Raw genomic sequence first — 27,661 nt, 5'->3', positions numbered from 1 at the left:
AGGACACAAGCGTGTCTCAGGAAGTTAATGTCTAACTCCACTATCCATTTGCTGTGCCCTATATGCTGGTGACACTGCAGTGTGGCGCATTAGCTCCAGTTTCCTGATTCGACACCACGCCTAGCTACATGTCTCTGGATTTAAACCACAAGTGCGGAGTGTAAGGAAATGCCTCCTTGGCATGGTTGCCCCCTGACTTTTTGCCTTTGCTGATGCTATGTTTTCAATTGTAAACATAGCATCAGCAAAGGCAAAAAGTCAGGGGGCAACCATGCCAAGGAGGCATTTCCTTACACAACCCCCCCCCAAACGAAAGAGGATGAGACTAACCTTTCCCAAGAGAGTCTTCATTTTCTAAGTGGAAGAACCTGGAAAGGCCATCTGCATTGGCATGGGCAGTCCCAGGTCTGTGTTCCACTATAAAGTCCATTCCCTGTAGGGAGATGGACCACCTCAACAGTTTAGGATTTTCACCTTTCATTTGCATCAGCCATTTGAGAGGTCTGTGGTCAGTTTGAACTAGGAAGTGAGTCCCAAAGAGGTATGGTCTCAGCTTCTTCAGGGACCAAACCACAGCAAAGGCCTCCCTCTCAATGGCACTCCAACGCTGCTCCCTGGGGAGTAACCTCCTGCTAATGAAAGCAACAGGCTGGTCAAGGCCATCATCATTTGTTTGGGACAAAACTGCCCCTATCCCATGTTCAGAGGCATCAGTCTGCACAATGAACTGCTTAGAATAATCTGGAGCTTTGAGAACTGGTGCTGAGCACATTGCCTGTTTCAGGGTGTCAAAGGCCTGTTGGCATTCCACAGTCCAGTTCACTTTCTTGGGCATTTTCTTGGAGGTGAGTTCAGTGAGGGCTGTCACAATGGATCCATATCCCTTCACAAACCTCCTGTAGTACCCAGTCAAGCCAAGGAATGCCCTGACTTGAGTCTGGGTTTTTGGAGCTACCCAGTCCAGAATAGTCTGGATCTTGGGTTGGAGTGGCTGAACTTGGCCTCCACCTACAAGGTGGCCCAAGTAAACCACAGTTCCCTGCCCTATCTGGCATTTGGATGCCTTGATAGAGAGGCCTGCAGATTGCAGGGCCTTCAAAACCTTCTTCAGGTGGACCAGGTGATCCTGCCAGGTGGAGCTAAAGACAGCAATATCATCAAGATAAGCTGTGCTAAAGGACTCCAAGCCAGCAAGGACTTGATTCACCAACCTTTGGAAGGTGGCAGGGGCATTCTTTAAACCAAAGGGCATAACAGTAAACTGATAATGCCCATCAGGTGTGGAGAATGCTGTCTTTTCCTTTGCTCCAGGTGCCATTTTTATTTGCCAGTACCCTGCTGTCAAGTCAAAGGTACTTAGAAATTTGGCAGCACCTAATTTATCAATGAGCTCATCAGCTCTTGGAATTGGATGGGCATCTGTCTTGGTGACAGAATTGAGCCCTCTGTAGTCCACACAAAACCTCATCTCTTTCTTTCCATCTTTGGTGTGAGGTTTGGGGACTAAGACCACTGGGCTAGCCCAGGGGCTGTCAGAGCGCTCAATTACTCCCAATTCCAGCATCTTGTGGACTTCCACCTTGATGCTTTCTTTGACATGGTCAGATTGTCTAAAGATTTTGTTCTTGACAGGCATGCTGTCTCCTGTGTCCACATCATGGGTACACAGGTGTGTCTGACCAGGGGTCAAGGAGAAGAGTTCAGGAAACTGTTGTAGGACTCTCCTACAATCAGCTTGCTGTTGGCCAGAGAGGGTGTCTGAGTAGATCACTCCATCTACTGTGCCATCTTTTGGGTCTGATGACAGAAGATCAGGGAGAGGTTCACTCTCTGCCTCCTGATCCTCATCTGTTACCATCAACAGATTCACATCAGCCCTGTCATGGAAGAGCTTAAGGCGGTTCACATGGATCACCCTCTTGGGGCTCCTGCTTGTGCCCAGGTCCACCAGGTAGGTGACCTGACTCTTCCTTTCTAGTACTGGGTAAGGGCCACTCCATTTGTCCTGGAGTGCCCTGGGAGCCACAGGCTCCAGAACCCAGACTTTCTGCCCTGGTTGGAACTCAACCAGTGCAGCCTTTTGGTCATACCAAAACTTCTGGAGTTGTTGGCTGGCCTCAAGGTTTTTGGTTGCCTTTTCCATGTACTCTGCCATTCTAGAGCGAAGGCCAAGTACATAGTCCACTATGTCCTGTTTAGGCTCATGGAGAGGTCTCTCCCAGCCTTCTTTAACAAGGGCAAGTGGTCCCCTTACAGGATGGCCAAACAGAAGTTCAAAGGGTGAGAATCCTACTCCCTTCTGTGGCACCTCTCTGTAAGCGAAAAGCAGACATGGCAAGAGGACATCCCATCTCCTTTTGAGCTTTTCTGGGAGCCCCATGATCATGCCTTTTAATGTCTTGTTGAATCTCTCCACCAAGCCATTAGTTTGTGGGTGGTATGGTGTAGTGAATTTATAAGTCACTCCACACTCATTCCACATGTGCTTTAGGTATGCTGACATGAAGTTGGTACCTCTGTCAGACACCACCTCCTTAGGGAAACCCACTCTGGTAAAGATACCAATGAGGGCCTTGGCTACTGCAGGGGCAGTAGTCGACCTAAGGGGAATAGCTTCAGGATACCTGGTAGCATGATCCACTACTACCAGGATATACATATTTCCTGAGGCTGTGGGAGGTTCTAGTGGACCAACTATGTCCACACCCACTCTTTCAAAGGGAACCCCCACCACTGGAAGTGGAATGAGGGGGGCCTTTGGGTGCCCACCTGTCTTACCACTGGCTTGACAGGTGGGGCAGGAGAGGCAAAACTCCTTAACCATGTTGGACATATTGGGCCAGTAGAAGTGGTTGACTAACCTCTCCCACGTCTTGGTTTGTCCCAAATGTCCAGCAAGGGGAATGTCATGGGCCAATGTTAGGATGAACTCTCTGAACAGCTGAGGCACTACCACTCTCCTAGTGGCACCAGGTTTGGGGTCTCTGGCCTCAGTGTACAGGAGTCCATCTTCCCAATAGACCCTATGCGTTCCATTTTTCTTGCCTTTGGACTCTTCAGCAGCTTGCTGCCTAAGGCCTTCAAGAGAGGGACAGGTTTCTTGTCCCTTACACAGCTCCTCCCTTGAGGGTCCCCCTGGGCCTAAGAGCTCAACCTGATAAGGTTCAAGCTCCAAAGGCTCAGTTCCCTCAGAGGGCAGAACTTCTTCCTGAGAAGAGAGGTTCCCTTTCTTTTGCTGTGTTGCAGTTGGTTTCCCAACTGACTTTCCTTTCCTCTTGGTAGGCTGGGCCATTCTTCCAGACTCCAGCTCTACTTGTTCACCCTGTGCCTTGCACTGTGCTCTGGTTTTCACACACACCAGTTCAGGGATACCCAGCATTGCTGCATGGGTTTTTAGCTCTACCTCAGCCCATGCTGAGGACTCCAGGTCATTTCCAAGCAGACAGTCCACTGGGATATTTGAGGAGACCACCACCTGTTTCAGGCCATTGACCCCTCCCCATTCTAAAGTAACCATTGCCATGGGATGTACTTTTCTCTGATTGTCAGCGTTGGTGACTGTGTAAGTTTTTCCAGTCAGGTATTGGCCAGGGGAAACCAGTTTCTCTGTCACCATGGTGACACTGGCACCTGTATCCCTCAGGCCCTCTATTCTAGTCCCATTAATTAAGAGTTGCTGTCTGTATTTTTGCATGTTAGGCGGCCAGACAGCTAGTGTGGCTAAATCCACCCCACCCTCAGAAACTAGAGTAGCTTCAGTGTGGACCCTGATTTGCTCTGGGCACACTGTTGATCCCACTTGGAGACTAGCCATACCAGTGTTACCTGGATGGGAGTTTGGAGTGGAACCTTTCTTGGGACAGGCCTTGTCTCCAGTTTGGTGTCCATGCTGTTTATAGCTATGACACCAGGCCTTTTTGGGATCAAAGTTTTTACCCTTGTACCCATTGTTTTGTGAAGAGGCTCTGGGCCCACCCTCCTGTGCAGGTTTTTGGGGGCCTGTAGAAGACTCTTTACTATTTTTAGTTTTGGTTGTCTCATCACCCTTCCCCTGGGGAGTCTTTGTGACCCCTTTCTTTTGGTCACCCCCTGTTGAAGTCTTGGACACCCTTGTCTTGACCCAATGGTCCGCCTTCTTTCCCAATTCTTGGGGAGAAATTGGTCCTAGGTCTACCAGATGCTGGTGCTGTTTATCATTGAAACAATTACTTAACAGGTGTTCTTTCACAAATAAATTGTACAGCCCATCATAATTATTTACACCACTGCCTTGAATCCAACCATCTAGTGTTTTCACTGAGTAGTCTACAAAGTCAACCCAGGTCTGGCTCGAGGATTTTTGAGCCCCCCTGAATCTAATCCTATACTCCTCAGTGGAGAATCCAAAGCCCTCAATCAGGGTACCCTTCATGAGGTCATAAGATTCTGCATCTTGTCCAGAGAGTGTGAGGAGTCTATCCCTACACTTTCCTGTGAACATTTCCCAAAGGAGAGCACCCCAGTGAGATCTGTTCACTTTTCTGGTTACACAAGCCCTCTCAAAAGCTGTGAACCATTTGGTGATGTCATCACCATCTTCATATTTAGTTACAATCCCTTTGGGGATTTTCAACATGTCAGGAGAATCTCTGACCCTATTTATGTTGCTGCCACCATTGATGGGTCCTAGGCCCATCTCTTGTCTTTCCCTCTCTATGGCTAGGATCTGTCTTTCCAAAGCCAATCTTTTGGCCATCCTGGCTAACTGGATGTCCTCTTCACTGGGGCTATCCTCAGTGATTTCAGAGGTGTTGGTCTCTCCTGTGAGGGAACCAGCATCTCTGACTATTATTTTAGGAGTCAGGGTTTGAGGGACCCTGTTCTCCCTAGATAGGACTGGTAGGGGGGAATTTTCCTCCAAGTCACTATCCTCTTCCTCTGAGTTGCCACCCTCAGAGGGGTTGGCCTTTTCAAACTCTGCCAAAAGCTCCTGGAGCTGTATTTTGGTAGGTTTGGGGCCCATTGTTATTTTCTTTATTTTACAGAGTGACCTTAGCTCCCTCATCTTAAGATGGAGGTAAGGTGTGGTGTCGAGTTCCACCACAGTCACATCTGTGCTAGACATTTTGCTTCTAAAAGTTGGAATACTTTTTAAGAATCTACAACTGGTTCTAGAATCTAATTCAAACTTTTACAAACTTTTAAACTCTAAAAGAAATGCTAAACAGGATCTAACACAAGGCCCTAGCAGGTCTTTTAAGAATTTAGAAAACTTTTCAAATTGCAAAAATCAATTTCTAATGACAATTTTGGAATTTGTCGTGTGATCAGGTATTGGCTGAGTAGTCCAGCAAATGCAAAGTCTTGTACCCCACCGCTGATCCACCAATGTAGGAAGTTGGCTCTGTATGTGCTATTTCAAAGTAAGGAATAGCATGCACAGAGTCCAAGGGTTCCCCTTAGAGGTAAAATAGTGGTAAAAATAGATAATACTAATGCTCTATTTTGTGGTAGTGTGGTCGAGCAGTAGGCTTATCCAAGGAGTAGTGTTTAAGCATTTGTTGTACATACACATAGACAATAAATGAGGTACACACACTCAGAGACAAATCCAGCCAATAGGTTTTTATATAGAAAAATACCTTTTCTTAGTTTATTTTAAGAACCACAGGTTCAAATTCTACATGTAATATCTCATTTGAAAGGTATTGCAGGTAAGTACTTTAGGAACTTTAAATCATAAAAATTGCATGTATACTTTTCAAGTTATTGACAAATAGCTGTTTTAAAAGTGGACACTTAGTGCAATTTTCACAGTTCCTAGGGGAGGTAAGTTTTTGTTAGGTTAACCAGGTAAGTAAGACACTTACAGGGCTTAGTTCTTGGTCCAAGGTAGCCCACCGTTGGGGGTTCAGAGCAACCCCAAAGTCACCACACCAGCAGCTCAGGGCCGGTCAGGTGCAGAGTTCAAAGTGGTGCCCAAAACACATAGGCTAGAATGGAGAGAAGGGGGTGCCCCGGTTCCGGTCTGCTTGCAGGTAAGTACCCGCGTCTTCGGAGGGCAGACCAGGGGGGTTTTGTAGGGCACCGGGGGGGGACACAAGCCCACACAGAAATTTCACCCTCAGCAGCGCGGGGGCGGCCGGGTGCAGTGTAGAAACAGGCGTCGGGTTCGCAATGTTAGTCTATGAGAGATCTCGGGATCCCTTCAGCGCTGCAGGCAGGCAAGGGGGGGATTCCTCGGGGAAACCTCCACTTGGGCAAGGGAGAGGGACTCCTGGGGGTCACTTCTCCAGTGAAAGTCCGGTCCTTCAGGTCCTGGGGGCTGCGGGTGCAGGGTCTCTCCCAGGCGTCGGGACTTTAGGTTCAAAGAGTCGCGGTCAGGGGAAGCCTCGGGATTCCCTCTGCAGGCGGCGCTGTGGGGGCTCAGGGGGGACAGGTTTTGGTACTCACAGTATCAGAGTAGTCCTGGGGTCCCTCCTGAGGTGTTGGATCGCCACCAGCCGAGTCGGGGTCGCCGGGTGCAGTGTTGCAAGTCTCACGCTTCTTGCGGGGAGCTTGCAGGGTTCTTTAAAGGCTGCTGGAAACAAAGTTGCAGTCTTTCTTGGAGCAGGTCCGCTGTCCTCGGGAGTTTCTTGTCTTTTCGAAGCCGGGGCAGTCCTCAGAGGATGTCGAGGTCGCTGGTCCCTTTGGAAGGCGTCGCTGGAGCAGGATCTTTGGAAGGCAGGAGACAGGCCGGTGAGTTTCTGGAGCCAAGGCAGTTGTCGTCTTCTGGTCTTCCTCTGCAGGGGTTTTCAGCTAGGCAGTCCTTCTTCTTGTAGTTGCAGGAATCTAATTTTCTAGGGTTCAGGGTAGCCCTTAAATACTAAATTTAAGGGCGTGTTTAGGTCTGGGGGGTTAGTAGCCAATGGCTACTAGCCCTGAGGGTGGGTACACCCTCTTTGTGCCTCCTCCCAAGGGGAGGGGGTCACAATCCTAACCCTATTGGGGGAATCCTCCATCTGCAAGATGGAGGATTTCTAAAAGTCAGAGTCACCTCAGCTCAGGACACCTTAAGGGCTGTCCTGACTGGCCAGTGACTCCTCCTTGTTGCTTTCTTTGTTCCCTCCAGCCTTGCCGCCAAAAGTGGGGGCCGTGGCCGGAGGGGGCGGGCAACTCCACTAAGCTGGAGTGCCCTGCTGGGCTGTGACAAAGGGGTGAGCCTTTGAGGCTCACCGCCAGGTGTCACAGCTCCTGCCTGGGGGAGGTGTTAGCTTCTCCACCCAGTGCATGCTTTGTTACTGGCCTCAGAGTGACAAAGGCACTCTCCCCATGGGGCCAGCAACATGTCTCTAGTGTGGCAGGCTGCTGGAACCAGTCAGCCTACACAGATAGTTGGTTAAGTTTCAGGGGGCACCTCTAAGGTGCCCTCTGTGGTGTATTTTACAATAAAATGTACACTGGCATCAGTGTGCATTTATTGTGCTGAGAAGTTTGATACCAAACTTCCCAGTTTTCAGTGTAGCCATTATGGTGCTGTGGAGTTCGTGTTTGACAAACTCCCAGACCATATACTCTCATGGCTACCCTGCACTTACAATGTCTAAGGTTTTGTTTAGACACTGTAGGGGTACCATGCTCATGCACTGGTACCCTCACCTATGGTATAGTGCACCCTGCCTTAGGGCTGTAAGGCCTGCTAGAGGGGTGTCTTACCTATACTGCATAGGCAGTGAGAGGCTGGCATGGCACCCTGAGGGGAGTGCCATGTCAACTTACTCGTTTTGTCCTCACTAGCACACACAAGCTGGCAAGCAGTATGTCTGTGCTGAGTGAGAGGTCTCCAGGGTGGCATAAGACATGCTGCAGCCCTTAGAGACCTTCCTTGGCATCAGGGCCCTTGGTACTAGAAGTACCAGTTACAAGGGACTTATCTGGATGCCAGGGTCTGCCAATTGTGGATACAAAAGTACAGGTTAGGGAAAGAACACTGGTGCTGGGGCCTGGTTAGCAGGCCTCAGCACACTTTCAATTGTAAACATAGCATCAGCAAAGGCAAAAAGTCAGGGGGCAACCATGCCAAGGAGGCATTTCCTTACACGGAGCATCTCCTAAACCTGTCTTTTGATGGGGAGCACCTCTTTAGGCCAGAGGTTGATGAGATGCTGGAAACAATCAAAAAGGACACAAGACACCCCAAAAGTGATAGGAGCTCTCCAACGCCTTCTCCATGGGGTTCCTTTTGAAGGTCTTAATATAAATGGGGCTCAAAGACAACCTCTCCTGTGGCATCTACCAACTAGAGCAGCAGCACCAAAAAATGCCATCACAGGGCTACTCCAGTAAAGGTTATAAGGGCAGTGGCACAGGTAGAGTGGCAGTGGCTAAAGCAGCTGCCCCAGATAAACAGTGATTCCCTCTCCCATCCCTCTAATCACAGTACACCTGGTGGGGGAAGACTGCAGTGGTTTTGCACCTGCTGGTCGGAGATCACCTCCAATCAGTGGGTTCTTTCCATCATCAGGCAAGACTACTGCTTAGAACTCACTGCAACTTCCAGGAACACCAACACCTCTTTCAGGAGGAAGTAGAGGCACTAATTCACAAAGGGCCATAAACACTTTGTTGCTCCACCACAGTGTAATCCTTGTAGTTTTTCATGCACAAAAAGGCCAGGTCCCTCAGACTCATACTCGACCTCAGGCCTCTCAACAAATACATTCCATCAAGAGAACTTCCACATTTCTCATGACTGTGTTGACCTGAAGGAAGCCTCCTTTCACGTCCTGAGCCACACTGTACATCCCTGGTATCTCCAGTTTGTGTTTTGTGGCCAGCATTAACAGTTCAAAATGCTGCTCTTTGGGGGCACCACTGCCCTGATGCTGTTCACAAAGCATCTTGCTGTACTAGCCGCTCTTCTCAGGAGAAACGGCATCCACGTCTTCCCTTATTTGGATGAGTGGCTGATCAAGGGGGCAAGCGAATAACAGTGCTTTTCACGCACCCAATTCTCCATCAGCCTGTTACACAATCAGAGCTTTGCTATCAACATAGGCAAAGTTAATCCGTTTAGGTCATAGCTTTCCAATCATTGCTCCCCGTTTTTCAGCCAGATCGTCAAGTAGTGGTAAGGACGCTCAAATGTCTCCTTGGCATGATGGCCTCCTGCATTGCCATAGTTCTTCAAGTCAGGTTACACATGCACCCTTGACACGAGTGGCTAGCTGCACAGTGGTCACAAGCGGAGGTTTTCTGGTCAGATCTAATGTTCCAGAGTGTATGCACATCCTTACGGAGTTTGACAGGCCTACAAACAGTGTATGCTATACAGCTAAATGGAAGAGGTTTTTTACACTATTGAAGTCCCAGACACATCAACTTTCTCAAGGCAGCAGTTGAAGATATTGTGTGTTATCTGCTTCACTTGCAAAAGTCAAGCCTCATTTATGCTTCCATTAGACTTCACTTAGCCGTCATTGCTGGTTCCCTTCAAAACAGGCAACACACTTCACTCTTCAAAGTTGCAGTTATTAATGTCTTCATGGAAGGACTTACGAGTCATTCCACCAAGGCATTCATGCCTTCCCGCCCGCCTCATGTGAAATCTCAACATAGTTCTCATCAGACTTGTGGGGCCTCCTTTTGGGGCACTTCATTCATGCTCTTTTCACTACCTCTTGAGTGAGTGAGCTTCAGGCTCTTACCCCTGAAGAACCTTTCTTCCATGTTCACACCAATGGGATAGTCCTTAAGACAAACCTCAAATTTCTCCCCAAAGTTGTATCTTCTTTTCCCTTCAATCAAGCCATTGAACTCCCTGTGTTCTTCCCACATCCAGTCAGTGGCAGAGAGGGCTCTTCACACTACACACACTAGGTGTCAAAAGGACCATCATATGACATTGAGCGGACAAGACCCTTCTTTAAGGCACAGCATCTCTTTGTCTCCTTTTGGAAACTACACAAAGGCTGTGCTTTCTCTAAAGCAAATGTATCCAGACCTGTTACGCCACATCCAAACAATCTTTGCCTATCCCTCCCAGACCTCACTATCCACAAAACAAGGGCCTTTTGACTTTCTTAGGTAACATCCTTGTAGCTGACATCTGCAAAACAGCTACCTGGTCTACTCTACAGACTTTCACCAAGCCTTACTGTGTGGATGTCTTCACACGCCAACAAGTCAACATTTGCCAGGCTAATGTAAAGCCCCTACAGCCTGACTCCATCTTATGTAGGCCCTGACTCCATCTTAGGTATTGAAAGTTGCCATCTTCCCAGTCTTAGACAATGGAAGTCACCATCTTCCTTCAGTTATGCAGAATCATTGTCATGTCTGCCATTTGACACAGATGTCATCTGACCTTATCTTTCTGAGAACTGTGAAAGTGTCAAGTCATACGACTAATGACGCAGATATAACACCTGATGCAACATTAGTCTGCAACAAGTGTCTACTTTTCACCTCGTCAAGGTCAAAGAAGGACAAAATACAGACATACATACCCGAAAACGTGTAGTATGAATTTACGTCTTTTTACCTTATATGTTCAGTGCCTGGATACCCTCATGGGTGAAAAGCAGCTCTCTATAGTTCCACTTTACATTACATAAGGGGGTGTCTGGGATGCACTTCTTGATGCACTTAACCTATGTCAGACATTCCTAAACCTATGTCAGAAATTACAATTTCTGATAAGGTTTAGTATATATAAGGACTGCCACTTGATCACTTGTCAGGAGAGGTCCTTTACTCAGATTATCGCACAGAATTATTCCAGAGACAATCTCACCTACAGCCAGCGCACCACACAGATGTTACATCTTGTCTGAAGCTGATAAAGCTGAGTCGCAGAGGAAAATCGCTACCTTGTGTATTTGCGAATGTCTTCATGCCTCCGCTGATAAAGACAGTGTTTGATGTCCACAAGGTACGCAGTGCACCTCTTCTTCTTAGGACAATCTAGACTTCAAGTTGCTCTGCCTTCCACACTTTCTAAGTGTCGCATATAGCAGTACATACTAGGGTGTTAGATTCTAGATGACATTTTGACCATATTACAAATGTTCATGTTATTCTTGTTATTTATAATATTCTGTGGAGTTGTTTTAAAAGTATTGAGAAACAGGTTGTTCCTGTAGTAATAAATATTTTTACCTAAAAGTGTTCATTCTTCTTAGTGTACGTGTGTATGTGATATTGTGAGTAACCTTATAGGTTTATTACTGCTACCACAATTCCCCTGATCACTTCATAGGTGTTGTTAGTAACCCAGAAGCAATACCTCTACTTCAGTACCACATTGAGTAGTGTTCTGCAGGGTTACAATAATCTGTCTTTCACATTAATAAGTGGTGCATTGAACTGAGTTCACCTGTGTCACTCGTGGGTGGGAAAAAAATCCTTGCAGAACTATTCCAAAGTCGTAGTATACACAACAAACACTCTTCCAGCCCTGTGCAATATCATCCTGCCAACAGGCAGTTAGGAGAGAACTGCTTTTCAGTCTATGTACAGCATATGTATCTACTGCTACACATGCCACAAACGGGAAATGTTACCCTGTAAGCATATGTTCATAGCATGTTGATCAAAATATTCACAAGCGCCCACCCTCCTCCAGGAAGCCTTTGGGTGTTGCAGATGCCCTTCTTTCTTTATTTTTCTAATGCTCATCTTCTCCTGTGTCTCTGCCCTCCATTTCTATTCTCATCCTCCATGTGGAGAAACAATCTAACAATACAGACTATGCCCTTGGGCATTACCAGTCATAGGTGGAGTCACCATACCTTGTTACTCGAAGACTTCATGGAAGAAAAGCAAGTTGCCCGTGTCCAAGCCCAACACTAAATGGCAGAATTATGCACAGCATCTAAATCTACAGCTCTACATGCCATGAACAGATGCTTAGAGGGTAACATTTTCTTTACAATGCTTAGAAATAGCCAAAGTGCTATATGAAGTGTTGTAAAAAAACAAACAAATTATTATAGACATTTAGAACTCAAGGAGGTGAATATTAACATAGTCTTCTCATAACAGTACCCCTATCAGATGGCAAGGATTATTTAAAAAAGAAATCACCATATAATGATTGCAGATACCATGCTGATGTGCAGTTGCACACTGAATACCTTGAGATGAAATCTCATCATGTGATGGAGGTAACTTTAGGCAAGTTAAAATGGGACTTGACCAGTGTACCCTTTGTAATCCTAAACTATCTTCTCTACCCACTCACAGGACACACCTTTTTCTATCCAGGCACACCCATGCTTCCTCCAAATGGTTCCCTTCTCTGGGCCTCATTCACAAAGGTAAATTTACACTTTCCGGTAAATTTACAATTGTTTGCTATTCACAAAGGGATTTACGAGTAGTATCTTTACAAGTGCAGAGTATTGGCACATAAAAAGTTAGGTCCTATCTTTTTATGTGTGGAGACTTCGCACTCGTAAATATACAACTCATCCCTTTTTGAACAGCAATCAATTGTAAACTTAGATGAAAGTGTAAGTTTACGTTTGTGAATCAGGCCCTCTGTGTTTATTATAAAATGAAGGTGGTATTTCAAGGCTTCAAATCTTTCTCCAAAATTGAAAAAAATGTCAGTTGGTTTAAATTGCTGGGCATTGTTCATTCTATTTCTTATTCATGTTTGTTAATCCTTCTCCATCAGATTTTGCTTCCTCATCCTCTTAATGACCCCACAGAATTTGGAAGTCTTCAGGATCTATACCATATAAGCAGAAAAGAAGGGTGAGTGTAATTGAATATGAAGAGCATTGAATGATGTGAACTTAAATGCTGGGGAATCAAAGTGCATCCTTTCCATTTTGGATGAAGGCAGATAGGTTATGATGTCTTGCGAGACCCCGTAGTTGCATTTTGTTGTAATGAAGAGGCTATATAAAGTATTTTCAGGAATTGTTCATGCTTTCTAAAACAGTAGCTTGGTGGCACCATTTGACATGTAACCTCTTTCTGCACAAGTAAAGAAATATCCATTTAAATGCACAAACTCAGTTTTCTTTGTAATGTGAGTTCTTGATGTAATAATTATTTCATACAATTTACTGGAAAATGTCCAGTCATTTCATATGTGTAAAATCACATAAAAATTAGGTAATTTACCTAATGTTCTGTTCTAGAAAGAGGAGTCCCAAGGACAAAATCTAACTTTCAGTTTCTGTTAGATTCCAGATTATTGCTCATTCTCAGTTTTCTCTTTGAGTCACTGGCAGTACTAAGCATTTCATATCTATCCATGAATTTCAACGAAGCAGCCACTGCGCTTTAAGAAATAGATGCCCCATGCTGGTAGAGGAATCCACAGAAGATACATGTATAAACAAAAAATCTTAATGAAATTTATTTACATTGTCAGTGTTCATCCTGTAAGTTTGACATACACCTGAATCACCTATCTTTTGCATTGAAAACCTCAGTTTCAAGACATTTTTTGTAAGAAAATTGTATTTTGGGCTGAGTATTTTCATCAGTAAAAATACAACTTTTTATTAAACCCTAGTTCTGAAAGCATACATTGTAAATGTAAACCCTATTGAATGCTTTATTCATTGACCTATAATTTTTTCAGACAACCTCTTTTTGATTAGTAAGGCTCTGCAGTAGATGACACCAGGTTTTTTATTTTCCCTGCTTGTTTTCTTTGGTTACAGAAAACAAAAGCCTCTCATTGAATCTCACTACATCTGGGGAAATTGGGAATTAAAATAATTTTCACCATACCTACTTTTCTCATATTGGACACTCTTGTCCTTTGAGTTTCATCTTGTTGGAGATTTTGCTCTATGTGCCTCTTATTTCATAGAATCACACTTATCATATTCCATGGTGTGCAATACAGTATTCTGTCGGCTAACATCACCAAAGGATTCAGTAGCACAAAATCGGGACAACCTTTAATCAAAACCAAAATGTTATTTACTCGCAGACCATCAGACAGACCAAGCATCCTCCTTTCTCTGCCCCTCCATTTCAGTCAATGCTCTGATTTCAAAAAGCGTCTCTGTCTGAGTCCCAAAACAGAAGCCTATTCTCCCAATATATCTCCTTCATTTTTGCAAGTTTTTGTAGTTGTTCCCCATTTAATAGTGTGTAAAAGCTTTTATTAAACAATAAGTTCAAGGCATGTGTTGCTGTAGATACACATGCTGTGCATACACCTGCCATCTAGTGTTTGGCCCGGATGTGTGCAAGTTGTTTTTCTTCAAAGATGTCTTTCGAGTCACAAAGTTCGGTGACTCCTCCTCTTGGTTGGACTCTGCATGGGCATCGACTCCATTGTTAGATTGCTTTCTTTCCGCTGTCGGGTTTGGACTGTGGTCCAGTGCTCTAGATTGACACCATTGTGGTGGACTGTTTTCGGTTACACAGGTTGCTTCAGTTGTGTTTTCCTTTTCTCCTTCCGACATTTCAAGATGTCACGTAGGAGTGGAGATGACACCCTGTGTGTTCGATTTTGAGGACATTGAGGGAGAACACCATCCACAACCTTCGACTGCGGAGAAAGCGACTTCCTTCCTCAGAGACTGCTCCGATCTGGAAATTGAAGATCTTCCACCAGTGCAGCCAGCCGCGAGTACAGTACACCCCCCCCCCCTTGCCATCGAACGTATGCTGAGCAACACTTTTCTGAGGGTCATCCAGCTACGCTGGAACAACAGAGACAACTGCCCTTGGCCCATGGTCTGCCCTAAATGCCATCTTCAGACATAATGCCCAGCCCGGGAGCCATGTAGGCCAGCTGCTTCAGCACCGACCACTCATCTCATATCCGAGCTGACCATTGGTGCCAGCAACATCAGCACTGAAATCAAGATTGACATTGGATTTGAAACCTTCGGTGTCAACCAGCAGATCTAGTCATGGATAGAGCAGCGTTGAACCAATTATTTGCAAACTCCAGGAAGATATTGATGCCCGGCAGAAATCTTGTAATACATCCCCACACATACCAGATTCCCACCCGCCTTCTGGGATGTGCTGCTCAGCCTTCCAAATGTCAACTGTCCTTCGAGGAAGCCTTAGACAACCACCTCTACCAAAGCAGCGCAAGGAAGTGGACATGGTGACAAGCCATTTGCCTGTCACTCTCTCACTACCACCACTTCCAGCGCCACAACATTCACTGCCACCCCATCCCACTTCTCCAGACAATCCTATGCCTTACACACCTCAGGGGTCTCCTCAGTCAGGCCTGGGGGGACCTGGGTTAGGGGATACCTTTATCATTCCTCTACAAGGGGATCCTGGGACACTTATGATGCTGACCCACCAGGAGACTCAAATCCTGACCTGTACCCTGCCCAACCCTCTCCACCTGATGATTTCAACCCCTACCACAAAATTATTGGTAGGGCTGCCACCTTTCACAAGGTGGATCTTCATACTGAACTTTTGGAGGACTTTCATTTTTGAGACTCTCTCTTTCGCTCATCATTCTGCACAGTACCTAACCATGCTAAAAGGTATGCGCCGTCACACCCCAGACATTCTTTCACCACCATGTCCGTACCAGAGTGATTACTCAGAGGGTGGACAAAAAATATAAAGTGTCCCCAAACTGATCCTTTTTACATTCGAGGCCATCTTACCCCCAAATCTTTACTAGTAATTACTGTACGCAAAAAGGATAACTTTCAAACTACTGGTGATGCGCCCCCACAAGATAAAGAGAGCAAACATATAGATGGTGCAGGAAAAAGGGTGTCTGTGCAATCAGCCAACCATTGGCGATTACCATTTCTAACGGGCTGCTATCTAAATATATGACCGTACCCACTCAGATGTAATGGGGCTACTCCTCAAACCCTTCCAGGGGAGCACAAGAAAGGAAGATATCAGAGGTTATGCAATAGTCTCCAAGGGGAAACAGATCTCCAACACAACCATCTGTAGTGCATTAAATGCTGCAGGCAATGCCACAGTGGGAGTCAACTCCAGTGTCCGTCTGTGGAGAACCGCAGGTTTACCCAATGTTGGAAAAGATTTTTAAAAAAGACACAGAAACAGCTAAAACGATGCCCTTCAAATACCTACTCCTCACTGCTCCTTTTGCTGCACACCATATTGTGGCAATTCAAAGGCCACCTTCCCTGAAACCTCCACCCTTTACCAACTGCCACATGCACAACAGTCCTTTCCCAGAGGCTATTTTCAAGGGCTATTTTCAAGGGTCCTACAGAGGGAACAACTCAAAAGGCAAAGGTAATGGTAGCTCCCCTAAAGGGGCTGCCACCACCACTAAATCATGACTTACCATTCATTCCCCCATCATGTAACATCTGTTGGGTGTCATCTCCAACGGTTCTTTCCCGCTTGGCAGAACATCACCTCCAACTACTGGGTATTAGATCTTATCAAACATGGTTACTGTCTGGAGCTGAATTCCACACCTCCCAGCATATCACCTCAAAAACACAAACACTCCTTTCAACACTGAAGCTACTCAGGGAAGAAGATCAAGCCCTCTTCCACAAAGGAGCCATAAATCTTTCCCCCCATCACCAACAGTGTGAGGGAGTATTCTCGCTTTACTTCCTAATACCCAAAAAGGACAGGTTGCTTCAACCAATTTTAGACTTTAGTCTTTTAAATGAATGACTTTAGCATGGGTTCTCTTCAGGATGTCATTCTGCTATTACAACAAGGTGACTTCATGGTCACTCCATGGTCACATTAAGGGTGCCTATTTCCATTTTGCCATTCATCCAGCACATCGCTGATACCTCAGATTCGTAGTCAGTGGAAGACATTATCAGTTCAAAGTAATCCCCTTTGGAATCACCAACCCACCAAGGGACCTCACCAAATGCCTTGCGACAATGGCTGCTCACTTGCGCAGACAGGGTATTCACATCTTCCCCAAGCAGGGTGATTAGCTCGTAAAGAGTGCCACCCACTGGAAATGTCACAAACACACTCAGGTCACCAGCAACCTACTTGTTGAACTAGGGTTTACTAACAAATCAAATCCCATCTTCAACCCCTTCAGGTCCAACCCAAGGGCTATTCTCAAGTCAGAGGTCAGGATGGCCTACCCAAATGCTGCCAGGATACAGTCTTTTCAGACACTCCCACTTTTTCAACCAGGACCACAAGTCAGTCAGGTACCACCTCGGCTTGATGGCTTCTTGTATTGCCATAGGACCCCAGGCCAGGTTACACATGCATCCATTGTAGGAGTGCTTAGCGCACCAGTGGTCTCAAGCGGAGGATCATGGGGATGATCTAGTGCTGGTTAGGGGTCAAACTTGTTGCTCTCTGCAGTGGTGGAGCACCATCAACCTGTTACATGGATGGCCTTTTCTTGCCCTAGTTCTGCAGAGGACCATCACAATGGACACTTCACTCACAGGATGGGGAGCGCATTTATGGAACTTGACTTGGTGGAAACTCAGTAACTGGGGCCGCCACATAAATTACATGGAACTTCTAGCAGTTAATCTTGCATTGAAAGCTTTCCTTCGTCGTCTGATCCTCAAGATAGTCCTCTTCAGAACAGACAACTTGTCAGCAATCTATTGTTGGCAGAAGCATAGGAGCATCAGATCTCTTCAGTCCTCTCAACTATGCCAAAACCTCTGGAAGTAGGCCCTCTGACACAACATCCACCTGTTCGTGGAGTACTTGCGGGGAGTGGACAACGACTTGCCGACCTCCTCAGCAGAATGCCGCAACAAGTCCACTAGTGAGAACTCAACCCACAAGTCCTTCTGCAGTACTTCCAGCGTTGGGGACTTCCACAGATAAATCTTTTTGCTATCGCAGTAACCCCAAATGCCCAAACTTCACTTCCAGGTTCCCACAATCCAGGGGCAATGCACTTTGGATGAGCTCGTCAGTGATATTTGTGTACACTTGTTCTCTTATCCCACTACTGCTGTTTGTGCTTTGGAGGCTTCAGCAGACATCGCTCACCCTCCTACTCATGGCTCCCACCTGGGCATAGCAACCATGGTACACCACTCTCCTCTAACTATCATTGGATCTGTATAACAGACTCCCCAACAGGCTGAAACTTCTCACACACAGCCATGGAGAAATCAGGCACCTGGATTCAAAGTCTCAACATTTTGCGATCTGGCTCCTGAAGCCCTAAAATCTGGATACCTTAATCTACCACCTGAATGCATAAATATTCCTAAGGAGGCGTGTAGGCCTTTAATCGCACCTGTTATTCTGTCAGGTGGAAGAGATTTGTCTACTGTTGTCATTCCATAAGTATTGACCCTCTAGCAGTTAAAGAACAAGAGATTGTTTGCTACCTACTTATGGTTTGGTTTAGCTTGCACATCCATAAGACTACACCTAGCAGATGTAGCTGCTTACGATCAAAATAGGCAACATGTTTCCCTATTCAAAATTCCTGTCATTAAAACCTTCATGGTCCTCCTCAGGTCAAACCGGCCCCAGTTTGGAACCTTGACATTGACTTAACAAGGCTAATAGGCCCTTCTTTCAAACCCCTGCATTCCTGCCACTCCTGCGTCTTCCAGTTTCTGTCTTGGAAGGTAGCTTTTCTTGTTGCTATCACTTGCCTTGGGCATGTTAGTGAACGTCAACCATTTATGTTGGAAGAACCTTTTTTCCAAATACACCGAGACAGGGTTGTACTCCGCACCAACCCCAAGTTTCTCCAAAAGGTGGTCTCACAGTTCCACCTCAATCAATCTGTTGCACTTCCTATCTTTTTTCCCTCAACCAGGATCAGTTGCAGAACAAACTCACCCTCTAGTCCTTTTCTTACCAAACTTTCTGAAAATCACTGTTTACCTATTTGGGTCAAATATTCAACTCATTTCTGTAAATCTTTATTTTCATCTCAGGTGTTTTTTCTTCTTGTTTATCTCGAGCCATATGCTCCGTCAGTCTTGCACCACAAATATTTCAAGTGATTCCTTAGTTGACTGAACATGATGTAACAAGGTTCTGCCATCAGCACTTCTGGGGGAAAGCTAATTATCCTGACCTTTTTTATAAGTGTATTATACAACAGCATTTCTACTGTGTAAGTCAACATTACCGTTTATTTCAAGACAGCTTCTGCTTTCTTGCTTATGTTTGATATAGCTGGATAAAAATATCGCTGTTGTCTTTCCTGGTGCCTGACCGTTATTTTCTGATCCTCCGTGTCTGCTTTTAAAGTGACCACTCATAAGCAACACTTGTCTGGTCTGTAAGTATCAGTTGCCCATGATGAAAGTAACTTTTTCTCTCACCATGTTGTTTAAATTATAAATGTGGCACGAAAACCTGAAATTTACCCCCTCACTGTGACTCGCCTCTGTGCCACGGGTCTTGGTAACACCACTATCTAATTTCATATTCTCTTCCAATGTTCTTACAGGGACGCTGATTTTTTTTTTCTACTTTACCACTGGCGGGTTCGGTAGCAGGTCATCATCTTATCTTGCACTGCTTCCTTGTGTCCATTAACCGCACCTCCCCTCCCTTTCCATCGTAATCACTTTTTTTTCATTGTTTGCTTCAATGTTCATTTGAACCACCTCTGCTGCTCTGCCTATTTGGGCCTCTCTTTGCTACTTGTTATTTATTGTTCACCTGCCTTTCCCCATCTTCGCTTCTGTTCTACCACTGTAATGTCATCATTATCCTGCTAAAGGCAAGGGAGATACTTCCTCATTTTGTCCTCCCTTGATAAAAAACTCACGCCTGTAATTGGAGTCTTTTTAATTTGTATATACATTTGAGAATATGTTCTGAAAATATTATCTTTTTTATAACTGCTTCATACAGAGTTGCAAGCGAACATGTTTCCCCTTATTACCTCAATGCCACACTTCCCTTTTCCAGATGGTATTCTACAGTTTTTAGTGGTAAAAGGGAAAAAGATTAAGGTTACAAACGTGGTCCATTTGGAAGTCTGAATTAAGTTTGACCTAGGTTTGGTGTGAAAAATATTTTCCTATTTACATTGACAAACACTAATTGGGAATTAAGTTCAGCTCTATAAATATTGGGAAGGTGTATTTAGAAAATGTCTTTGTTATGTTACCAGATTCTTGTTTCTCTTGTGCTTTTATGTATTATCTTCAAACAATTTCTGAATTTCACATAACTATTTAGGTAGAACAAATGTGCCCTGTTTAACTTTATTATAATTTCACATTATTTTGAACTATTACACTAATAAATTTGTCTTAAGTTGCACCTTGCGCTTCTTAATGGTTCACATACAGAAGTAGGAAGATACTAGTTTTGCAAGGGGGAATAGGTCAGTCTCGCAAATATACATTTCCTTTTACATGACAAGGATCTGTGACTCCGGACGATTAATGTTGGGATTTCAGTTTTCCATTCGAGTGGTTAACTAACTATGCATAATACTATGTGCATCATATAGTAAAAAATGGCATGACCTAACCCACTTTGATTGACAGGCTTACTCTTTCAGGTGCTCTCCATCTTGGATACACACATGAGCCTGATCTAGGCTCATGAATCCTGAGTATCTGAGGTATGTGTTTGTGTCTATTGATATTGTACACAACCTGCTGACACAACACAGTGTTAAATGGTAGCCCTCTGTGATTGCTCATTGAGCAATCCAGTAGGTGCAAAAAACCATCAAACTGAAACACTGTGCATCATTGCAGTCTAATAGTAAGAATCAGTTGATAGCTCTGAAATTGCTTGCTGCCGAGCCTAACGTGGCGGTAGTCTCCAATAAGGGTTGTAATGTTGTCACTTGGGCACAGAGCAATATGTTGAAGAGGCTCATTGTTAGTTTAATGTCCTGGTATAGAAAACTGAATAATGACCCCCTACCTTACAATGTTCACAATGGAGGAATAATAAGATGCAGAGGTTAATTAGGAATACTTACTTTAGATAACAAGCGAAACAGCATCTAAATCCACAGATGACCAGCCTTTAACAGCCAGCTATCAAAATGTTTATCCCTTCCAGAATGCTGACTGCCTTGAAAGTGAATATATATATATATAATTTGACATTGACTTTTAGTTTTCAGAGAATAGAGCTTCTAGGTCTGAAAGTATATTTTAAATATAATGAGCTTCACAATTGACTCTTTGGTAAATTTACAGCTGCTAATACCATCTTGCATGCCAGGAGCATTCACCTTTTAAATTTAATGTCCTGTATTCTATGTGGTGAGGTTCTCAGGGCACTTTAGAATGCTCCAGTCTGAGGGGGTCATTACGAGTTGGTGGTCTATTAGCAAGACCGCTGCGGTTGCAGGTGCCAAAAGACCGCCAGTGTAGGCGGTATCCCATCTGCCGTATTAAGAGTCTACAAATAAATCTGCCTAAAAACAGCCACAAATCTGACACCGCCAGGACGACCGAGGGGGGGGACAAACAGAGGCGGTCCCAGCACTGCCACTCCGAACAAATTCTGCCCTCCATATTATGACCCACAAATCAGCAGAGTGGTCATTGCATTGTGGAAAATCATTGGCGGTGTGAACCACTGTGGTCAAAAACACACCTCAACTAGAACACCGCACCACATTGGACAAATCGAATACCCCACACCTGACACACATTAGACATACCACTTTAAAACATGCCACCACACAACCCACAACCCTTTGCAACCAAAACAACATACACCGACGAGGACCGCACAAACCAAAGACACTGCACTTGTACACCATACGCACTATCACACACAACACTCAGCACACACCACACAAATGCATCATTGACACTATACACACATCATCACAGCACACAAACAACCAGCACACACAACCAAGCACCCCCCACCCCACCAGGCACCCTACCCTTCACCCTTGCACACTACACTCCCCCCACTCACAACACAACCACCATGTCCCGTCAAAAACAACCACGCTTCACAGACGATGATTTGAGGGTCATGGTTGATGAAATCGTCAGGGTAGAGCCACCACTGTTTGGAGCACAGGTCCAGCAAACATCCATAGCCAGGAAAATGGAGTTCTGGCATTGAATCGTCGACAGGGTTAACTCAGTGGGCAATCATCCATGCACAAGGGAGGACGTCCGTAAGAGGTGGAACGACCTTAGGGGGAGGATGCGTTCCATGGCGTCCATGCACCAAACTACAGTGATGAAGACTGGCGGTGGGCCCCCACCTCCTCCCCTAGAGTTTGCACCATGGAAGGAGATGGTCTTGGACATCCTGCATCCTGAGGGCTTTACTGGAATACCCAGAGGACTGGACACTCCATCACCTAGAGCCCCTCCCCTGCATGCCACACCACCACTCAGCCACAGTGGCCAGACAGTCCCTGCCACTGCATGGATAGCACTGCCAATAACTATCACTACGACTCCCAAAATGCACCTGCACATCCACATGAAAAGCTGATCTGTCCACGTCACAGTGCAACACCTGCATGTACAACTATCGCACCTGCAACCCCAACAGGGTGCTATGACTGAGGACCTGTACATGGCAATGACAGAAATTCAATCATCATACATCAACCCTCGATGAAACATTCTACCCATTTCACTGTCCATTACCAACAAACAAGGTCTTTAATGCTGCATCTGTCATTGCCAGAACTGGGAATCAAGTTAAGCAACTAAATGCATCAGACACAGAGATCAACATTCACATCTCTACCATGAGATACTCTCCACTTAAGTACCCCTGCCACTGCCACCATGGAGAGGATGCTAGAGACAGCCAGCCCCTCCCGGATGAAGGCCCCAGTGAGGACAATGGCACAGGATATCTGGACATAGATGAATTACCTGGCCCATCTGGGACCCCGGGTTAGACCACCACTCCCAGCCTCTCCCTGCCCACATCCAACCCCCCAACCTGTGCCATCTACATCGCAGCCAAACCCTTGTCCCCAAACCTGTGTCCCAAGGACTGGTCAATCAGCAGTGTGCCCCACAGTACAGCGACCTGAGTCGACCCCTCACACCCAAGACAATGACGGTCCTGAGGTAACTGGGAGTGGGCACACCGTGCCAGAGGCACAGGCACAGGGGGTCAGGGGCCGTGGGATGACACCTGTGGGCCAGGGATGGGGCCTCCAAGGGACTCGACTGAACAGGAAACCATCTCCCAAGTCCTGGAAGCACACCTGCAATCCCAAGGCAAGATGGGCCAAATACTCACCATTCTGGAGGAAAACCAAAGGCTGCAGAGGCAATAATACCACCAGGAGGCCAGGCAGAAGTGGCAGGCCATTGCAGGGGTGCTCAAGGAGCTCACAACCATACTGCATGCTTCCTCCACCCACCAGCAGAGCAGGCCCCTTCCTCTAGCCAGATACCAACTGAGCCATCAATATCCACTTCAACTAGTGTAATGGAGGCCCGGCCAGAGGAAACAAAAGGCCCCTGGCACCCCACCCTCTGCAGCTGAGGTCCCCCCATGGAAACATGGTTGTCCATTCAGACATCCTGAAGGAGCAGATTCCAAGACTAAACCCGCTGCCAAGAACTGACCCTCTTCTGAAAATTCTTCCCTGTGTGCCACTGAGACACTCTGTTGGCTGTTCATATTCATTTCTCATTTTCACATGGCCCTTGGATTGTGGTCCTGTACTGCCTACAGCTAGGCCACCTACTCCGATGATTACTCCAACAATGACCCCACTCATCAACTCTTCCACACTTTGTGGACAATAAACACCATAGAACACAGGTACTGTTTTTGTCTCTTTATTGCCAAATGTACAATTGAAAATCCTACCGAAATGTGATGTGTGTTAATTCCCCTTCATCCAAAGTATGTCACATGGACAGCAGAGGGAGGCATTCCCGGCAGGTGACACCCTACACCAGACAGGGTCCAAATTCCAGTTGCAAGGGAGTCACTAGCCCAGCCACACACAGGAGCAGATCCACAAATCCAACCTGCAAATAGTCCAAGACAGGGACTCGAATCAGAATAGTAGGCATGGTGGAAGCCACAGCACATATGCAGTACATTGTTGTTGTGAACAGTATGGATTGGCAAAAACATAGGGGACAACAGAAGACAATGTCACACCCACAAGATCAGGAATCCCATGATGGAACATCCCGATGATATGGGTAAATAACTACACTTACTACTGTTAGGAAAGGACAGTGTCCATGAATGCCACAGCCAACAGTATTGATAGGGAGTGAGACACACTACTCAATCTTTAGTTGGGAAAACATCTGCACAGGAGATTGCAGGACAAATGACACACCATGCCTGAACATAAGAAATGCCAACCTACCAATCTGCAATCACCACAGTGAGATGACATCAGTAACACAGCTCCTGAAAGGCTATCTGTCTCCCACCACAAGTCCCAATGAGGGATAAGTACAATGAACATCTCCAATGATATATCTGACCAGGAGGAGCACTGTCATAAGACACCTGACAATACACATACAACATACCTGTATGTTACTGGAAGCAATGATTGATCAGCGCAGTCCTAGATTCAGCTGCACCTTCCTCATCAGCTCCCTCATCACTTTTCATGTCCCCATCATAATCCACTGGCCCAGGTGCCTCCTCCTCATTCGTCAGTAATGAAATCTGACATCTCAGGGCCAGATTGTATAGCATGCAGCAGGCAACTATGATCTGGCATACCTTTTGGGGAGTGTAGTGAAGGGCACCTCCAGAGATGTGGAGGCACCTGAATCTGGCCTTCAGGAGCCCAAATGTTCTTTCTATAAAATGCCTCATCGTACTGTGGGCCTCATTAAAACAGTGTTCCCTATCAGTGGTAGGGTACCTCACTGGGGCCAGCAGCCAGGGAAGGTTAGACTAGCCAGAGTTACCTGTGTGCATAAAGATAGGACCTGTCGCAATACCGGTAAAGGCACAGGGTTGAATGGGATGACAGTTGACATTACAGTGACACACATCCTATTGCAAATATACCAATGAACGAAGCTCTCTCTCTCTATGTAGTTGTGCCATAATGTGTGGGACTTTTCTGTTTCTAAGAATGAAGGAGTCATGCACAGATACTGGATACTTGGCCTTCACCTGGGAGATGTACAGGTCCACGAGACACAACAACTGTACATTGAAGGAGTAGTAGCTTTTCCTGTTCCTATAGACTTGTTCATTGGCCCTAGGAATGGACCAAAGCAATGTGGGTGCCATCTATGGCCCCTATTATGAGGGATGTGTCAAAGATGATAGAAGTCAGCCTTATCAGTAGGCAAATCCACACGTTGGGGAACATGATGTAGCTGTCCATGTGTTTCAGTAAAGCAGACAGTTCATCTATCAACACAAGACTGAACATGGGCTGTGACATCCCTGCTGCCAAACCCACTGTAATCTGGAAAGAGCAAGAAGCACGGATGTGTAGCACAGCCAAGACCTGTACTGTAGGAGGGATGGCATAAGGATTACGTATAGCAGACAATAGATCTGGCTCCAGCTGGGTACATAGCTCCATGATGGTGACACGATTCAGATGATAGGTCTGGAAGATGTGTCGATCCTCCAGGGTTGAAAGGTCAACTAGGAGGTGGTACACTGGGGTAAGTCTCATTCTCCCCATTACCTGGTATCTAGGAAAGAGAGGAGAGAATGTACAACTTGATGACCACTCAACATGTGCTAGCTAAGAAGATCCTTGTTGTACACAACAAACACTGTAGACTGGCCCCAAAAGTTCCCACATAGAGTTGCCACATGGTCATTTAGAGAGCCCATATAACCAACCTAGCTGACCGTTACAGACCCTGAACAACAGCATGTCACACACATCACATGGCTAATCGTCCATGTAAAAGCTGCACATTTGCCCAGCATGCCCCACATATGTACAAATGCCAGTGCCTAATATGGTTACACTGCCTATAAGGTACCGAGTGCTGGACATGCACTGGAATTGACATCTGCCCATCATACACCTCTGTGGCATGATTATCACATTTATGGGCCCAGCCATGATGGCAGAACATAGGTTTACCCAGCATTCCGTACATATGTCTAGCATGATGTGCTTCTTTTTCCTTTACAAACCATTAAATGTGTCCAAAATAGCAGCTGCCTGTCCTGCGTGCACCGGGCAGTTGTAAGTGACCTAATTCTGCCGGCGTGCAACTTCTCATTGGATCACATTGCTGCCTACGGAGGGCTGAGCCCATGATGATCACCGCTAGCGGTGACGGTCATGTATGCAGCGGCTGTGTGATGGGCCGACCACAGGGTCGGGTCTGCGGTACCCCAGGGGCAACGATGACTCCGATCGGCTTCACCCGGAAGCACTGTCGGCCCTTCCCAATCAGGGACGACTTCCAGGGCGCTCAGGCCTCCAAAGAGCAATCAGGAACGCATACTGGCGTCTGAGTGCGGAAGACAAAGAAGAAAGTCCAGGATTGCAGCAGGGCGGAGCTGAACAAGGGAATCCCTTCGAGAGATCGGACAACCCAGTTGGATACAGCGTACCGCACAGCAGGCACGCGAAGCGGCCCACGAGACACAGCAACAGTGGTGGCTTCGCGAACCCAGGACCGGAGAACCAGGAGGTGGAAAACCCAACAATCCGGCCATGCTCTGGGGAGAGCGTGGCCTTAGCAGGTACGGTCCCACAGTGGACAGCTCTACCTTGTGTACAGGATTAGGCGGGAGACGGGAGCTGTAAAGTACCTGTTGTGATTGGGAACCCCAGAGAAGCGACAGAAAGCAGGGGCTGCAGACAACCACATATATATATATTCAAGGAATAAAAAGGTATGAACTAAAAAGGGGAAAAGAAAACGCCAGACCACAGCGTGTTCAATTGAACATTTTTATTGGCCCAAAGACAACGGGCAAAACATAACCAAGTTGGTTGAAAGATTTGTATTTTTTATTTTGTTGTTTACTTTTTTACCTTTTTTCCCCATTTGATACGTTTATGAGCACATTTAAAGGAAAAGCAACCAAGGAACAGGTACGGAGACAGAAAAAAGAGAAGAACTCCTCAGAAGAGTAAAAAAGAGGGCCAGGAAGAAAACAAGAAAAGGTAGATCTATAAGGAAGAGAAAAGTTGTATGAGAGTAGAAGATAGCCACAAACAAAATGCCCTCAGATAGGATAGGACCCAGAGCAGGGAAGCAAGAGCCAAATAACTATAAACAAGAGAAGACAGAGGAATAGAGAAACCAGTATAGAAAACAAAACAATAAAAAAAAAGAATGAAAAAAGAATCTTACCATTTCTACAACAGTTGTTTTTTTCTTCTTTTCCCACATGTGCCTCCTGAGAATGCACCTGGAAGGAAGAAACCCAGAGAAGAGGAACACCTTGTGAATACCAGACAACAGACCACAGAAGTACATAAGACTACACCCTATGCTCCATTGATACCATCCAATAAAGAGACATTTTCATAGCATACTGCCGCCTACGAGCCATCCTTACGATATCCCCTGTCACAGGCTGTAACTGCCATTTTCCGCCGTCGTGGTCACTTGCTACTGACACTCGTGCAAGCAAGACCTCCAGTACGTGAGCTGCTGTGTACTGTCTCTGGGAGCCATAATGCCACGTCCTGCAGGTGATGAGGCCTCTGCTTTCACTCAGGAAGAGTTGGAGAAACTTGTGGACCGGGTCCTACCCTTGTATGGACAGCTCTATGGGGCACCAGAGGAGCAGGTGAGCCCAATTCCATTGTCCTGTGTGAGGCTGTAAGGCGTTGCCACACCGCACAGGGAGTGGATTCATGCAGGGTCCATGGAGTACA

General features: G+C 46.0%; 1 protein-coding gene across 1 annotated transcript in view; it reads left to right on the top strand.

The window, feature by feature from the left end:
* LOC138285009 (uncharacterized) overlaps nucleotides 1-27,661 on the top strand; it is a 597,004-nt gene that overhangs the window by 301,602 nt on the left and 267,741 nt on the right. Inside the window, exon 11 of the mRNA XM_069224423.1 lies at nucleotides 12,641-12,720. Within this exon, the coding sequence (XP_069080524.1) occupies nucleotides 12,641-12,720 (80 nt within the window). The remainder of the gene's footprint in view (nucleotides 1-12,640; nucleotides 12,721-27,661) is intronic.

This window comes from Pleurodeles waltl, chromosome 3_1, assembly GCF_031143425.1.
Source record: "Pleurodeles waltl isolate 20211129_DDA chromosome 3_1, aPleWal1.hap1.20221129, whole genome shotgun sequence".
Lineage (NCBI taxonomy): Eukaryota > Metazoa > Chordata > Amphibia > Caudata > Salamandridae > Pleurodeles > Pleurodeles waltl.
The sequence above is the reverse complement of the archived record's forward strand: the minus strand, read 5'-3'. Positions and strand labels throughout refer to the sequence as shown.